Source organism: Platichthys flesus, chromosome 1 (assembly GCF_949316205.1).
Source record: "Platichthys flesus chromosome 1, fPlaFle2.1, whole genome shotgun sequence".
Lineage (NCBI taxonomy): Eukaryota > Metazoa > Chordata > Actinopteri > Pleuronectiformes > Pleuronectidae > Platichthys > Platichthys flesus.
This window is the reverse complement of record NC_084945.1, coordinates 13962223-13980473: the sequence shown is the minus strand read 5'-3', so window position 1 is coordinate 13980473 and position 18251 is coordinate 13962223. Positions and strand designations below refer to the sequence as shown.

General features: G+C 41.5%; 1 protein-coding gene across 1 annotated transcript in view; it reads right to left on the bottom strand.

Annotated features, from left to right (window-relative positions):
* Window positions 1–3040: 3040 nt before the first annotated feature.
* The window catches only part of zfhx3b (zinc finger homeobox 3b), a 133626-nt gene continuing 118415 nt past the window's right edge, over window positions 3041–18251 (bottom strand). The window contains exons 9-11 of the mRNA XM_062385771.1: window positions 16123–16246; window positions 10069–15660; window positions 3041–9765 (exon numbers count right to left, since the gene is read on the bottom strand). Coding sequence (XP_062241755.1) covers window positions 7973–9765; window positions 10069–15660; window positions 16123–16246 — 7509 coding nt within the window. The 3' untranslated portion in view covers window positions 3041–7972. The remainder of the gene's footprint in view (window positions 9766–10068; window positions 15661–16122; window positions 16247–18251) is intronic.

Sequence of the window (18251 nt, the reverse complement as noted above, 5' to 3'; positions counted from 1 at the left end):
TATTATCGATAATTTACATGAATACTCACATTATAGCAATTAAAGCAATTGCATAATTGCAATTTCCCATTAAATCCTTCCATGTACTGTCTGTTACTTCTCCAGCTTCGCAACTCCGAATCATATTAAAGGAGACTCTGGTATTATGCTAGTACGCTTAGCTTAGCCTTGGCTTGTTGATGGTAAGGGTAAAACAGTCCATAACAACACAGCCTTATCCCCTAGTGGCCATTAAACACATGGATTGGGTGATTGAGCATCTTTTGCTTTGGCTGCACCTAAGAACAAATTGACACCTACCAACACTGTGGCAATTTCTGTATATCCTATGTCACACATAGACATAAAAGACACAAGGCGACCTTCATAAAGGGCCAGGGTTAGCTCGTAATGCGTATAATGCTGACTGGCAATTTAGGGTAGTTTCATTGGATCACAGTTGCTGGAACAGCGGGGAACAGGGCATGTTGGCAGAGGAGACTGCCCTCTCTCGGCTAATGGAGTCAGGATGCTCAGGCCATATCAGTTTGGAATTGGATACTGGGATGTGTGGTGATGTTTCCCTTATGCCTTCCGCTCCACATTCCTGCCTTTGAGGTGTCAAGTGGTAATGCCAACCTTAAGCCAAACAACCATTTGTATAGTTTTTTCAGCCATTTTTACAAGAGTCATCCAACATTTGCACCATTGTACTTTTTGCCCATACTGAAACTGAAGTGCTTTGGGAAACAGAAAAAGCCAAAGTAAAGTCTTGGACCTCAGCATGGTAACAGCACCCAGTTTGGGTCAGAGTGTACAAAACACAGTCTGTGATATTCTACCGAACAGAGCAGTGATTGTCTACTGTGCTATGACAGAGAACATTCTGTGGTATGTCATTGGCTATTTGTATACATAAAAGGTTGACTTGTCTAAAGAGACTAATGACTTTAGGAAGCTGTCAGCTCTCTCACTGACCGAAATGACTGAGTTAGTGAGGTGCATTCAGAATGATAATTAAATATGGGGCCTAAGATTGAAAAGGTGGACCCTGTACCTTTAGGCCAGGGCAGAATGGGTTTGGGAGCTCACACTGCCTAGGGCCTACGTTAGACCCAGGCGCTAACCCAATTTCACACTGTGTGACTGGGCCTGGCCTGGTTCAGTGCAGCATCTGAGTGTGAGTGCCATCTGGTCCAGGCCTGTGAAGGAAATGGCCTTGCTTTTCACACTGATCGGATTAGGGTGTTTTTAATTCATTCGGGATGTGCCCTTGCGTGTTAATTGGCTCAACATGGCCAATGAATCTTGCCTGTTGCTTGACACAGGATGGCCTCTTTCTTAAACTCCTTTTAAAGGTTTGCTGCTCCTCACGTTTGAGCACTCCGCATATTTTCATAAGAGAACAATCTGATTTCAGGAAGGCTCATGAAAAAGTATTAAATATCTCAAACTGTAAAGCTATTCAGCTGTGTACTGTACTGTACAGTGGTTAAGAGATCACAGTGGAATAGTAATTATACTCTTTGAGAGAAACAAATGTACATAAATGTGTTCATGTCAACATTTCTAATGAAAATATTCTGGTCCTGCAAGCAGGTTATATTTAAACAAGACAGTCAGTGTTTATGTTGGGAAATGTCTGTAAGAAGTTGTATTTTTATACACACCAACTGTATAACTTTACATTGTTATAATTTTGTTCTCTTTAATAAGCAAGAGAGGTTGCTCAAACAAACCAATGGAAACAGTAGATGCAAAAGAGGCCTAAAGATACAAATTATACCTGCCTTTGAATCAAAATTAACAATTTGATCATTTTTACTGTATCTTAATATTTCAAGGAATGTGTACAAAAACCCATAGTTGAAAACAATATACTTGTTTGCTATAATGCTAATTCTAACCTATTAATATACTTTTCTAGTAAACACTCATTGAGCGTTGACTTTACTACTAAGAATTGTGAATTATTGAATTGTACTTAATGAGCATGAGAGCTTATTTAAAGATGTGCTCTCATGCTCTTTTCATAGAAACTAGTTAAAAAGCATTTATTTTATTCTTAACCTTTACATAATATCTCACTGCAGGTCACATTTTTCAACCTCATTGTCAGTATTTCTGATTACATTAGTTGCACATTGTCACCACTAATTAATAAGAAGTACACCTTTGTTACTTAATGTGATAATTAATGTTAATTTGACGAGGGCACTTACAATCACTACTGGTGGTGTATATATAAGGCAGCAGAATCAGTAGCTGAAGGGATCTGACAAGATCACTTGAGATGTTAATAGAAACCGTTAAGCCATTAGAATTTTAACACACAAGGATTAAAGGTACAATTGGATATGTTTTACATGCTCTTAAAGTGACTATAAAATATCACAGCACCCTCTCAAGTGTTTCTGTACCTCAATTTCTGCTGAAAAGTCAGTTTTGCAGGCGGAGATGGACCAACTTGGTTTTCATTGATTGGGAGAATATCACTGGCCCACTTGCAGTGTATTGCAATATTATATTTCACTTGCAGCCAGAATGGCGTTGTTCCATGCATATCAGTTTGATGAAGGTGTTTATACATGCAGTGCAACATTAAGACTTAAGAAATGACAAAATGCTATGATATGAAGCCCTGGCCTTACTTCCAAGTATCAGTTAGCTAACACCATTACATTTGTATGTGTTCTTAAATAGATGTCGATTAGTAGCAGAATTTGTTACATGTCACAATTTTAAGTGTTTGACAGTAATATACATTGTTAAGTCTTTTTTGTTGTAATCGCTTGGTGTTGTGTTTTCCGATGATTCTTTTGAAAAAAGAGTAAGTAAGTTAACACAAAGGTTTTCCCCCAATATTAAAGTTACAATTTTCAAAAATATATTACTACAAACCAACTGCACATATTATGTTAATAACTAAAAATTGAATTGAATTGCTGTGATTCAGTATAAGAATAATGATATATTTCTAAATTCCGACTTCTTTCAAGTGGTAGTCCATTGACAGCAAGAGATCCTCCCACAACACAGAAAAATGAGTCCAAACCAGTGCGATTTATGCTCATACTTTTTTAATGTATCACAATGAGCAAGAAACATACTTGATGAAATATTTTCAAAGGAGTATATTCAATTACCATCTACAATCAACTTAACTAGGACAACAAGGTTTTGTGACAAAAGTTTCTTTAAAAGTCTGAAGTTCCGTGTGGTTGTATGTATGTTAGTTTCCATGTAATTTGGTACAGTTTGGAAATCTTCATCATATAATTACAGTAACAAAAAAGCTAACAAGACTACAGTATAGAAAAGACATCAAGAACAACATTTTTGGTTTAACTTGCTCTTTTTTGTACATTGCAAGGCTGTTTTTTTCTACCCTCGGATGGGCTGCCTGGAGCCACAGAGCCATGCTTATGAGGCTCGAAGGAGGAGTAATTCAAGGAAACAAAAAGAAAAACTAAAAGCATTAAAAAAACATTGTGGCACCAGAAGTCACAAAAGGAACAGATAGCTCCAAGTAACAGTTCATCTTTCAAGTTGGAGCAAATGGTTGTTTGGTTGTTAGTTTGGTTGTTAATTTTGGTTAATACGCTTTTTTAGTGTAACTGCCTCTTTAAGAATGACACCTTTGAGAACCCTTCCCTTCTCTCTGTTCTCTCTTTAGATATTGTAATCGACAGAGAGAGGGGTGAGCCGCCGTTTGACTGGAGAGCTTTACTTGTCAACCCGAGACAAGCGCGAGGAAATGAAACAGGTAGCAACATGAACTGGGAGAAATGAAGCAAGCATGTCTGTCCATCCTGTCCTGAAACTTGGAAAACGTCCATCAAAGAGCAGAAGCAGAGGCAGAGCTGAAGAATAAAGAGACAGACAGAAAGGGGGGGAAGAGGCAGCTGGAGCCACTTAAGTTCAGTTTCATCTAAGGAGTTTCCTCTGTGTCACACATGTCCATTGGTTCCAGAGTCCATTCCCATTACAGAGTTGTCAGTAATCAAATAAGGAGGTGGTTTTAAAGCTGTTTTTGAGCCTGCCTTTGGCTCCCATGCCCAGTTTTGGTTTGCCCGCAGCCTCTCACGTCCTCCTAACAAGATCTCCAAAGCTTCCCAGAGTCCTTTTTTTTCCTCTTTTCATTACTTCTTCATCTCAGAAAGAAAAGAAAAAAGTTGATGTCTTGTTTTAAATATATCTATATCTGTATACAGGTACACGCTCGTTTTCACAGTGGGCAAAAGATGACCTCTACAGCAAAACCTTGTCTTTATCTCTCTCTTTGTAAATGTCCATTAAATCAAGTATCCCAATGTAAGTCAGTGGATCCAGTTATCCACAGTAACATTTTGTGCCACAATAAAATATACACTTATCTGGGGCACAACTTGTAGTTTTTTTTGTCTTTTTGTTTCAACTGCATAAAGCTTTGGCCACATTCATATATTCAATGAAAGTAAAAACTGCTCAGTGCTTCGGTATCATTATCTCGTTTCTGATCGTTAGCTTTAAAATTTGATTTTCTAAATTTCAGTTATTCATGATCCAGCTTTGTGGTTCAGTTTGTTTTGATGTGTAACATATATAAAAAAAAAAGGCAAACAAAATAAGTTGAATTGATGCTGGCTCTTATGAAACACACACACACACACACACACGCACACACACAAACATACAAACTCACACACAGTCCATGCTGGCTGAATCTAATGTAGAGACCTCAAATTTGTCTTCAACAAAAGAGCCCACAAGATTACACTTTGGAAATTAGAGAGCAAACAGTATCATTGAGACTCGAAGAATGAATATAAAGAACAATATCACACTATAAAGTGGCCAGGTCATATTTTTTTGTTTTTGTTTCTTAATTTCAGCAATTCAAATTAAAGCTTGTGTTAATTTATGATAAAGTAATATACAGAAACTGAAATACAAATACATATGCGAAAATAACAGTACATGTCTGACATTTTTCAAAACTTAAAATAAAGCAAACACACAAGGAAAAACTGTACAACTTAAGATTTTTCCAAAATAAAAAATACATATGAACAGAATTTCAGGGAACTGGACTTAGGAGAGAATTAGCAAGCTTGCAGACCAAATCAACGGACGCTCAACAGCATGCTGTATTATTAACACCAAATCTCTGCGAGACGTACTGTAGCACTTAAACACACTTCTGAGATTGTGGCTGTCTGTGATACAATAGTGGCCAAAGGTAGTTCTTCACAAATTAGAATATGTCTGGGTTTTGGTGTAAAAAAAAACTGCAGATCGTCAGTGAGAGGGCGGGGAAACGTATGCACATCCATTTCCATTGCAACAAGATGAACTGGGTGACTTCTTTGGACATGAAAGCATCCTAAGCATTTGAAACAAGGGACATCTCCAAAATACCTCCTACTTTTTCCAGAAATAATGCTTTGGAATGAAGATGTCCCTTTAAAGACCTGTAAGCTATGTGTGGAAGTGGCATCCTGCAGACCCATGGGACAAGTCACTGGTGGATTTCCCAGGAGACAGGCAACGACACCTCAACAAAACAAGCATCATTTCCCTCTGAGACTAGTTGTATGTTGACTGGCATAAATGTCACTAAACCTATGAGACACATCAGTACCAGATGTATTATATACATTTTTTGGTAACCACTATAACTTGCTTAACAAGTGAGCAACAACCTTGACTGGATGGAGGGATTTTCAGCAATGTTCCATGCCAGCACAAAATGACATTTGGAGGTCACTTTGTTCAGCAACCAATGACGCAAAAATTTACACAACAGTTTACAGTCACTTTAAAATGAGCAAAAAAAATAGATTGTGTCAATTAAAGCAATTAAATGAAATCAGTCCTTGCTTAAGAAAAATCCATTGTGATATTTGGAATGCACTGGTCTTTACAAACGTTATAGATCATTGGCTTCAAACATTGGTCTGTTCAAAAAGAAAATCGGCAAAATGTCCTTTGGAACATATATTCACAGTCTTCAAAGTTCCGTTTTTGCAACAAGGAAAAAAAAGGTGTTGCAGAGGCAAGAAATTGGTTTATTGTTTGTTTTAGTTAAAGCTTAGCCAAAAGCAAAATGAGCATGCATCTAGGTACTCTTTTTTTCTTTCAAAATTCTACATTAGCAGCAAAACGTATGTCCTTGAAGACCAGACCTTATACATTTTCTTTAAAAAAAATGGACATTTGAATGTGACAAAAAGTCAAACAAAGATTAATAACCTCTATCTTACAAACTGCAATGGCTCTGTAACGGTGCTACTCCACAATGCAAGGACATGGGGCCCTTTTTGGTTTTTGGTATTTACGTAAAAAAGCTACCTGTTTGCTTGCAAAGAAGCAAAAACGGCAACTCTGATGCGTACTCCTTTATCTTTTAAAACTTTGTTTTCTTTCCCCTAAAAACAGCAACAAATTCTCAAGTATAAAGAAGCCTCTTCTTTATGCACCAATGGTGAAAGTGTTTAGTCTTTGGATTTTCTTTTTGTCTTAAAGCGTGAGAATTATTATTAGTATTCTTTTTTCGTTTTCATTTATGACAACAAAAATGTCAAGATGAAAATAAAGACTGTAACCACACTACATGAAGAACAAAAGACCTGCTTTGTAGTGTACATATCTACAAACACAGGAGAGCAGAGAAAAATAAGTGCGAAGAGAGGAACAAGTAGAGTGAGAAATATAAGTCAGACAGTGATAAGTGCACAAAGGTAACACAAAAATTAAATAAAATAAAACTTTCAATATTTCACCCAGGATCTTTTTCATCTAGGTTAGCACAGTAACAACCATACCATAAAATTTAAATAATTCTTAAAGAGGTTCCTTCCTTGTCAGGAGGGGCATTTTTGGGTGAATTTTTCCCAAGAAGTTGAGAATAAGACAGAAATAAAGTTTCGATAAATTACCTGTCCATAAATCTAGTCTATCGGAATGACCAAGACAACATCAAATGAAGCGTCTTAAAGGTGGACAATACAAAAGCTAAATGTACACAAAGTTTTTTTTCAACCTACCATACTGTTTAAATTCATTTCCAATGCAACAATCTACTTAACACCAAAAATGTTCATATCTATCATAAATACAGAAGGTTGTTTTTTTTGATCAAAACTTTTAATGGCCCATTATTGTATCTGCAGTGCTCTCCGTGTCTGGGTATTATGGAATTGCTATTTCCCCCCTTTTAAAAGGATTTCTAATATTAAAGTCAGCAAATCATTTACCCTTTTTTGAATGCCCAGAAACAATGCCTTATTGAAATTGAATGCAACTTAAAGCTTTCGTTTACGAAATCAAGTTCTGAAAAAAGAAAAGAAATTGCTCATCTCCTTATGGAAACAAAATGTGTAAAACATGGATCTCTGTAACAGAAAAACATCTGTTAGCTGTTGACCTGAGAATAAAATAGACATTACATTATTCTTTTAGTTTTGCAAGCCATTGGTATCTGAATTCTTAAATAGCAAGAAAACTGATAGACTATTCTCCCATACAGTACATACTGGCTTTTTGTGACTGTGCTATTAAGTAGAAATGATTACAAAACAAAGGGACAGCTTGTTGACGCTTGTTTCTTCAAAAGGGTTCTTGGGCCATTTGTCAACTTTAAGGCAGTCCATTGCCATACAGTACAGCATTCCTCTACCATTACTCAAAACAGAACTGCAGTGATCTTTTCTATTCTCATATATTAGTATGCATGTATTTCAGTTGAGTAAAACAAAAACAAACAAGAGAGACAAGAGAAAAAAAAACAAAATGGAAACCAGCATGTTGATATGGGAAAACAATCCACTAACATTAAAATTTTTGGTTACAAGCTTTGGAATTGCAGTTAGTCTTTACACATCTTTTTCTGAAATTGGTTTGTATACTTTTAATGTATTTTTAACATTGCTGCTTTTTATGTTTTTTCCATTTGTGATTTTTTTTGTCTTTTTTAGTGTTTTTTAAATATTGTCCATCACTGAAAGCTATTTTACAATCTGATGGAGTCTGTTCCTACACTAGCAAGATTACTACTACAACTACTACTGTCTTTGACAAAGCCAGGCTGCTGCGGCTCCTCCGCCGTTATGCCCAGCCTGTCTGCTGACTTCTGACTGCTGTCAGAGTCAGACTCGTCAGTAAAGACGTCTGTTGGTATCGAGGTCTGAACTCCTGAGGTGCTCAATGAACTTGAGGTAACCGTTGAAGGTGAGGACACTGGAGGAAACGAGGAGGAAGAAGAGGAGGGACTGGCATTGGGCTTCCCAGCTAAAGCTCTGGAGAAAGGGGCCTGGGGCCAGGATTTGCCGGCAGCTGTGGTGTTGAGTGGGGTAGTAGAGGAGGAGCACAAGGAAGAGGAGACAGCAGAGGATGGCATGGTGGCTGATGTTGTTGGCGGGGGAGGAGGGCTGCTGATGGGATGAGTGGCAGACTGCGAGGTAGATGCGGTGTTAGGATTGGGGAAGCAGGCTGAAGAGTGAGGTAATAAACTAGTAGCGTGCTCTTTGGCATTTCTGGCTGATCGCTTGATTGTTCTGTGTTTGTGCAATGCCGATTCCAGGTGTTGACTGAGTGCTTTCTCCCCATCCAACGTAGTGTCACAAGCCAGACAGTCATAGAGACTTCCAGCCGCTGTACCTACGCCACCAGGGACACGCAGCAACATCTCTTGCAGGTTTGCCACAGACTGACCGAAAAAACAGTTCGATTTAACGTGGGTAATAGCCGCTTCTTCCTTGGTGAAAACTGCTTGACATTTGCGGCATGCCAGTGTATACTGCACCTTGGGGACGATGAACTGGTCTAGATGGTGGGTACCGGCCTTCCCATCCATTACTTTCTGCTCAGCGGATACTTTACTACGAGAGGAGGAGGAGGAGGAGGAAGTGGGGGGTTCACTATGGGAGTTGCTCTTTTGCGCCTCTGTTTTAGCTGGATCTTTGGCAGATTCTTTACGATCCCCCAAGGACTGAGAGGGAACTGCAGGTTGGCTCGACTTGGGTTGCTGGATCTGCCTCTGCTGCCTCTGCTGCTGCTGCTGCTGTTGCTGCTGCTGTTGTTGCTGCTGCTGTTGCTGTTGCTGCTGCTGCTGCTGTAGTGCCTCCTGCAAGCCCTGCTGATATTGCTGGTAATGCTGCAGCAGGGACCCTGGAGATAGGCCCATCAATGCTTGCGACAATGCTGGGTTGTATGGGAAGAGACTTTCCATACCATACATTGGTTGCAAGTAGCCCCCTTGGAGAGCCCCAGGGATCTGTGGAGAGTAATATGGGGAAAAGCCAGGCATGAAGTAGGGCAGGAACTGGTTTGTGAGGAGAGATGTGGGATCGGATGCCAAAGCTGCCTGCAGAGCCTGAAGCTGGGCAGGATCTACCACATACTCCATGCCAGGTGTGGGCATAGAGGTGGCAGGTACAGCTGTGTCTGGTTTCTCCTTCTTGGCGCTGGCAGCAGAGGTGGATGGAGCAGGAGTGCTTCCAGTGGATGATGGGGTTGAGGGCTTCTCTGTCTTTTCCTTGGACTTCTCCTTCTCCCTTACCCTCTCAGTACTACGTTCTTTGGGGGCTTCAGGCCGGGTACCAGACTGGGTGGTTGAGGAAGTGGAGTTTGATGTGGTGGTGGGACTTGAGTGCGATGTGGACGTGTTGGGCTGGGCTGGGCTGGATGCGGCAACAGATGATGAGGAGGGAGGCTTGTTGGGTAATCCGGATGTAGGGAGGCTAGGTGAGGGAACACTGGCACCAGGCATGTTCAGGAGGTTTGAAGGTTTTGGAGGAGTTAAAGCTGAAACATTTTCAGAAACAGAAAAAAACGGAAGAATTAATTCAGGTTTTTGTTTTGAAAATATTATTCAAATATAACATGTGTGTTTGTTGTTAAGAGTCTGTACTTAGTGGTATATGTCAACCATTATTCCTTTTTTACACTAGTACACTATTTACACCATGTGATTACAACACATGTATTGAAGTAATAGCCATTAAGAGTTTGAATTTATTACTTTACAGTTGAAACAAAACATCTGAAACCTAACAATCTTAAATGTGAACTGTTTTTCAGTAAATTACTGCAAAAATGATGATGTACCTGAATTAGATGAGTTGAAGCTGGAAATAGAGGGGCTGCCAACTCCTGGCAGAAGGACAGGCGGGATGCCTTGCAGATTTGGATAACCTGACTGGAGATTCAGAGCCTGCATTGCCGGGTTATCAAACATCCCCTGCTGCATTGCCTGCTGCTGTGCCAGTCCTAAAACTTCATTGGCCTTCTTAATACGATCCATCTCTTGCTGGGCCATAAGTTGGCGGACAGTGGCTGGATCAAAGTATTCTTTTTCCTTATCGATCTGGCTGCCAATGGTATCCTTTACCTTAGAGATGTGTTGCTGTGAGAAAATGTGATCACGAACAGAGAGGCGAGCACTGTACTTGACACCACACAAAGTGCATTCAATCTTCGGCCCCTCGTAGGATGTGTGATTTATTCCGAAATGCTTGGCCATGTTGAGCTTTGCCTTTTTCTCCTTGGCACGGGCATTTTGAAACCACACCTGGACCACTCTCTTTGGAAGTCCAATGTCATTGCCAAGTACCTCACATTCCAGCATAGTAGGAGTCCTGTAGTCGTTGAAACAGGATTTCAACAATTTCAGCTGGAGGTTGGTCATCTGTGTTCGAAAGCGCTTTTGTCCAGGTCGATCTCCACTGTCAATGCTCCTGGTGCCTGAGGCTCCAGGACTTGGTGAGCAGGGGTCAGCCATGCTAGACGTTTCACTATGGTCAATTATATGTTCATTTTCATAGTCCCTAGCATAATAGCTTGTTGCAGGGCTTACAAGCCCTGAGGACATCTGGTCGTCATTTTCAAGTAGTGGGACTGTGCCTCCAGACTTAGACAAGTAATCACCACTATTCTGGCTGTGCTTTGCATCAGCACTGTCATTATCAGCATTGGCCTCATCACCTGTGGTTGTGTCTGTGATGGCAGTATTCACAGAAGAACAATCGTCATTATCCAGTTTGCTCGGATCAAAGCTGAGATTCACTGAAGACATGGTTGCACTCTCAAAATCTTCCATTCCCTCAACTTTAATGGATGAAGGGCTCAGTAAAATCCTGGGAGACAAATCCATGCCTTTGTTCACTGGTGACATAGAGGAACTTTGTCCATCACTGTTTGTTGAGACAAGTTGGGAGTATACTGCTGTCTCTAGAGCATCAATTTTTATTTGCATACCCTCCTGATCAGGTAACATACCAGCGAGAGTTAAATTATATCCAGCACGTTTGGCTTCATGCCAGTGACGAGAGCGAATGTGGGCCTCTAGGGCAGTTTTTGCTTTAAAAAGAGCTCGACAAAAAGGGCACCTGCGATGAGCTTGAGCTGGCCCCACTGCTCTAAACTGACCTTTTCTCTCTCTTGCTCTGGTATTTTGGAACCAGACCTGCACTACTCTCTTCTTTAATCCCACTTCATGAGCAATGTGGTCAAGCATTTTGCGTGTAGGATTAGAATCTAACAAATACTTCTGATATAGAACCTCCAGCTGCTCAGGTGTGATGGTAGTTCTGAGCCGCTTGTCTCTCTGTGGCTCTTCTCCGCTGTTTGTGCTGTCATTCTCTCCTGGACTAGTGCCAGCTTTCTCCTCTAACTTCCTCTTCAGGGAGTTCATGGTGGAGTTGGGGGTGGACGGAGAGGTGGCAGAGCTGCTGGGGATCTGTGGCAACGCCCCAGAGAGTAGCTGACTCGCCAGGAGTGGATTGCTGGGATCAAAAAGCATGAAAGGCATGTCCATTGGACGGTCGAGGAATTGAGGGTGGATGAATTGATTTTGCACAGAAAGGAAGTGTAATTGCTGGTGTTCCTGCCAGTGCTCAAAGGAAGGGAAGCCAATCTTGCACTGCTCACACTGGTAAGGGATCATTTGTTGTGCCAGTTGTTGTGTGGCAGAGGTTAGGTGTGCATTGAGGCTCATGTGAGTGCTTTGTGACGAGGCTTGGCTTGTCTGAGAGGCTGAGGGACCGCACTGCTGTTGTTGCTGGGAGAAGGAAGGAGATGAATGTTTGATGGACTTGGAAATCGTTTGAATCTTCTCTTCTCTCTGAGGTCTATGCTCTTGAGCCTCGGACTGGGGCTGATGCACAATTTCCTGCTTAATAGAGGTTATATTTTCTCGAGGATCATCAGAAATGTCTGGTAATTGCTTGGGTTTCTCGTCATATAGGTGTGAGGTGGATGCTGGTGATGCTTCCTCTTTCTCGGAAGATGACAGGTGTGAGAATGCTGAAGTTGAGGGTGGAAGTGGGCAGAGGCTTGAAGAAGAGGGCATTGGAGTGTGACAGGAAGACCCAGAGGGAGTATAACATTCATTGGAAAGATCCATTGAATCCTCGTTTTGGCTGTCATACTGTCCATCCTCATCTTCATCTTTGTAACACAGCTTCTTTTGGTGTTTTATTAGATCAAAAATCCGCTGGAAAACCAGACTGCATTTCTTGCACTGGTAGTTCAGATTTGAGGTGCGGATATAGCGGTCATTGGACAATTCTCGTCTCTCACCCTCTTTACTCCCCTCCCCTTGGTTTTCATAGTTCTTCCTGGCCTTCTGGCGAGCATTTTGGAACCAGACAACAATAACACGAGTGGGGAGGCCCAGAAGGTTGGAGAGCTGTTCAAATTCATCATCTTTAGGATAGGCATTGGCATCAAAGAAGTCTTGTAGCACTCTTAGCTGGTAGTCAGTAAACCTCGTCCTGGATGATCTCTTACTTCCATAAAATTCTTGTTTCTGAGGTTCAGGTGAAGGAGGTTTAGAATCAACTTTTGTATCTTCTAGAGTTGTTGTTGGTGGATTATTGAAATTGTATGGTGAGTCTTTGTTGCGCTGTCGTTCTTTAAAAAGGGTGTTTCTGAACCAGTGCTTAATGACTTTTTGTGGCAGCCCCGACTTGTCTGCCATCTCTTTGATTTGTTCCTCATTTGGTGAATTGTTGATATCAAAGTACTGTCGCAGGACCCTAAGCTGGTCATCTGTGATGCGCGTCCGTGGCCTCTTGTTCTGCTGCTGCTGTAGCATGGCTGGTGTAAGCTGTTGTTGATATAGCTGGGCCAGGTCTGCGGCCAGGCTTGGCTCAACTGACTGTAACTGGGAAGTCAACTGAGTGGGCAAAGACTGCATAGACATAGATTGCATCATGAGTGGTGAGAAGAGGGGCAAATCCATTTGCATGGAGATTTGTGCCATTGAAACTTGTGGATGTTGGGGAGGTACAGTTGGAGGTGTAAGTGAGGCAGCAGAGACAGGGATATTTGGTGTGGGAGCTCTTTGGGGTGGAGGGGGAGGAGGAGGAGGAGGCGGTGGAGGAGCTGGAGCTGCCTCTGGTGTAGGGGGTCTCAGTGGATAGAGTTTATCATAATGCTCTCTGTATTCCTTAGCAAATCTCTCTAGGGATCGAAATGGAAAGAAAGCCTGATGGATATGCTCCTGGTGACTCTTTAGAATCAGTATGTTTGAAAACAGCTTGCCACAGGCTTCACATTCCAGTTTCTCTAATCCCTCAATGGGGTCCACCACTCTTGTTATCCCACCTGGACCACTTGATCCTGTAGGTCCAGCTGTTTTTTTCTGAGCTTTCTGTTTGTTTTCATTGTATTGAATTACTAACTCAAACCCAAAATTTTCCAGCAGGGCTTTGGTTGCATTTCCTCGAGCATCTGAAGCAATCCTTGGTGGAGGCAATCCAGTATCATGGTTTATGTTAATTGAAATATGCTGAATATCTTTCTTTTCTCTTAGCTTGCTGTCTGCAGAATCTTTGTTTCCATATTCGTCATTTCTTTCATTTGAATCCCTCTCTCTTTGCATTTCCCTCTCTTTCTCATTCTGAGAGGAGGAAGGTTTCTGCTTTTTTTCAACCTGTTGAAGGAGAGATGCACTTTGCTGAAGCAATGCCATCTGACTCTGAGCGTGTGCGTGAGACTGCTGCTGTTGCTGCTGCTGTTGTTGATGTTGCTGCTGAAGATGGTGGTGCATCAATTGCTGCTGCAAGCAACTCTGCTGGGCCTGCTGAGCAGAATTTTTGAGATCTTCCAGCAGTGAGGCGGTGGAGGATCCTGCTAGGCCAAGTGCTGAGTTACTGAGGCTCATTTCTGGGTTCAGCTGAAATTCTGCACCGGGGATGTAGAAAGGGAATAACAATTGCTGTTGTTGCAGGGGGAGAAGTCCATCAGTTGTCATTGGGAAGTGCTGCAGAAGGGCTGGGTTGAACAACTGCGATTGTAAAATAGCAGCCTGCTGTTGGAGCTCTTGCTGAAGCTGAACTTGGGCTTGGGCTTGAGCCTGAGCCAATTGCTGTTGCTGCTGCTGAAGCTGTTGTTGGTGTTGCTGCTGCTGCTGCTGCTGTTGTTGTTGTTGTTGTTGTTGTTGTTGTTGTTGCTGTTGTTGTTGTTGCTGTTGTTGTTGTTGTTGCCCCCTTGCTGACAGCATGTCTGTAAATTTATTCTTCTTCACCTCATGGTTCTCAGATTGAGAGGAGTGGCAGCTCACTGATGAATTCCCAAGGGTTTCAATGCAGTGGCTCATATGGTTTCCTCCGAGAATACTCTGAGTTGTTTGAGACCCAGAGGAACTGTGGTTGGTTGAGCTAGTAGTTGAGTTAGTTGCTGGGATTGGACTAGATGTTGAAGTGCTGATACTGGACCCTCCTCCACTTAATCCAGGAGTACTCGCAGAGCTAGGGATCCCTCCTGCTGCTTCGAGTTTGGCTGCCCTAGCTTTAGTTTGGTGTAGAACAGAGCGCATATGAATCTCCAGAGTTGAACTCTGGCTGTATGCCACGTTACAAGTGCTGCATTTGAATGGCTTGTTGTCAGGACTGCTAGTAGGCTCAGGTTGACCACTAGTGGACTCCTGTAGAGCCCTCTTCACCTTGTGAAGGTGGGACACAGAGTTGTAGTGAACCAGAAGAATGTTCTTCTGTGTAAAAGACTCTTTGCATACAGTGCACTTGAAAGGACGAGATGGATCCAAAAACTTCTCCATAGTAAAGTTGGGGCCCTTTCTGAATGGTAAAGCACGTTTAGGTTCAGATCCATTATCTTCTTGCAAGGAGCCAGAGTCACTGCCTGTTGGGCTTTGCTTCTCTTCTTGGTCACTTTCATCTCCCTCTTTGTCGTCTTCTCCCAGAGTTACATGCTCCTCTCCAAGGGATGGGTCAGCCATTACCATAATGTCACCATTCATCAGTAGGCCCCCATAAAGCTGCTGGATATCTGCTTCGCTCAGCTCCAGGTGGCTGGTTTCCAAATGTTTCTTCAAGGCCTGTAGTGTTCTGAAGCTTCGCTGGCAAAGGCAGCACATGGTGGCTGCCCTGATCACATGATACTGTGAGTGGAGCTGTAGTTTCTCTACAGTCTTGAAGGCCAGACTGCATTGGTTACAGCGGTACTTGTAGACATGGCGATCAGAAACAGGCAGCTGAGGCCTTTTGTTGTGGACTTCATTGAAGTGCAACTGGAGGGAGTTGGAGGACTTGAACACTTGATTACATCCTTTCTTCCAGCACAGGAATCCTGTGGCATCATCTCTCTCTGACTGTTGGTCTTCCAGAGGTGACTTGCGAGCCTCAGCTATTTCTGCTGGGAATGACATACCCTTCTCTGGATCAGCATCTGATGCATCTGTGAATAGGTAAGCCGGAGATTAGAGCAATTCATTAGGTGCCTACATATGCAAAGCATGTTTTTTCCCACATCAGTGCCTAAAAAAAGTGATCAAAGTACAAATCATGGACGTGCTCTCGGAAAAGCAAAGACAATTACGCAGAGAGTGAACACCAATTATCTTTCACTTTTTTTTGTTGTTAGTGAAGGTATTGGCATAAAAAGTCAAAACATGTACTTGAAACAGTTCTTTTGGGAACCCGAATAAAGACTCTTTATTTTCAGTCTATGTAATTACAATAACTGACTTCATACAAAGTTAGAAAATGTTCAAATTAGTGCAATATGATTTATTATAAAGTCAGCCATGGTTCCCTTGAGTGCCTTTAATGCACATTACACACCTAAACTACTGTGGTTGATTGACCTTTTTAAGAGAAGAAAGTTCACTCTAAATGTTAAAGTGCATCAGATACTAACCAGCTTGCTTCTTTGCATCTTCAGAGTTAGAATTGGCTGTGGCATGAGGGGTGCTCTGGGACTCTCTGTCTGGACTCGGTACAGGTATGAACATGCTTGCTGGCAGTACTTCAGTTGCTGTCACCTGGAAAAACAAAGCACAAAGGAATCCTGGTGTTAATTTTCTCGCTAAGAGACAATGTTATATTTTTGTTAATAACCTTCAAGGGAAACTGCAGACCCAAACAGGGGGCTACACAAAGCATGTACCAAGAAGTCGGTTAGACGGATAAATAATACTGTAATGGTGCAAGTACAATTGTATCGCTAAAAATATGCATGTTTTTTTTTATATATTTAGATCCTTTCACTTTTCTAATTCCATCACTTCAAAGATGAAGTATTGATTGAAGAAGTACATAGGAAGTACCCTAATTCATAATTTTCTCAATTTGTCACGTGTGAACGGCTGCAACCTCAATTTATTCGTGCCTCTTCCTATTCCGGCCTCTCATAGCCTCGTTTTATGACTAAAACCTGAGGACTCATCAACAACATCCTTATTAGATCCCTATCAGATCTGTATGTCTGATGCTTTAATCTACCATATGCACCACATGCTCTCTAATTATTCCTCTAATAGACCCAGCGAAAACACAGCTGAATGTAGTGTGGCGTGTCATAGAGCCAACAGGCCAGATCCAAATGGAGCAGCATCATCCTCAAGCAACAGCGTTTTCAAGGTTAAGAAGAACACTGTCCATCACAAACTATCTCCTTATTTGTTACCTCTATCTCTTCAAAAATAATACGAGGAAAATTGATGCAATCAGCATGGAAAGTCACACAAAAAACAATGAGTTACATTACAAAGTGGACTGTTTCCAGACAACTGCTCCATTTGACGATTAGAGGAGAGAACACAGCCTCCCAAGGTCACTTTTAATTTGGACAGCCAAATTGGCAAACACAGTTCAAAATCATCCAGCCAGACTCCGAATTAATGAAGTGCAATTATTTTCATTACCCCTATCTTATACAGACGGAAAAACGAGACAGGGTGAGCGAGGTAGGAGTGAGGGAATGTGTATGTATGTATATAGTTGTAATATATATATGTGCAGCAAGACATGAGAGACAAGGGGCAGGGAGGAGGGGAGTGCAGAGACAATGGGTGGATGGAGGGTGGAAGAGTGAAAGCATCATTATGCATGCTTGACAAGAAATAAAAGTCACCTTTTTCAGAATTAATTAGGCTGCTCTCCTCAGACATGTGAAACGGATAAAGTACCTTTCCATCTGCATTCACCAGTTATAAAAAAGGGTGCTGGCTTTAATGTGTGTTATATTACCTCTGTTCTATCACAGTACTCTTATAGTGGCTCAGTACATTACTACCTCCTATAAAATAAATAAATATTGCCGTCTACCATACTAATGTGCTTGCCATTTACTTTCTAGATGGGGGATGATGATGGCTAAGCAGCAGACAGAGCGATGTTTTATTCGGTGATTGTCCAGCAAGCTATTTAGCTTCGCGGGATAGAACAGAACAAAGATTTGCTCAGTGATTTACAAGAAAAGAGGGCAAATAAAATTGTATTTCCCCTTGATGAGCATTAAAGAAGGCAAGGAAAGTATTATCTCATGGTAGACACGGACGTACCCGTGCAGTGCAGCGGATGTAAATCTAACTTCAGGACTTGACAGTCAACGGTCACACGATTGAAGCTGCAAACACATTTCTGTAGGAGTCGACCTGAGCACTCACACAACATTTTGTGCGCACTGTTGTATACACTATCTAAACAGGTACTTTTTATATAAAAGCAGATTTTAACTGATTTGCAGTTAAAAATATTATTTTCATTGTATGTACTCTACAAATTGGTGAAACTGTTCATTAAATCTTGACTTATCTGTGTCTCAATTATTTTTTAACATTCATAATAAAAGACATTGTTTGGACTGGCACACAGGTGATCACAGTCATGGCATGATCCCATTCCCTGATCATGCTCATCTTAAAATCATTTAAATAATACAAAAAACGATTATGAGTGCCCCTCCCTAAATGACTGTGATTAGAAGAGAGCTAGAAAAAGGGCTCTCCAATGATGGACACATTAAGACAATGACAAAGAGGAGAA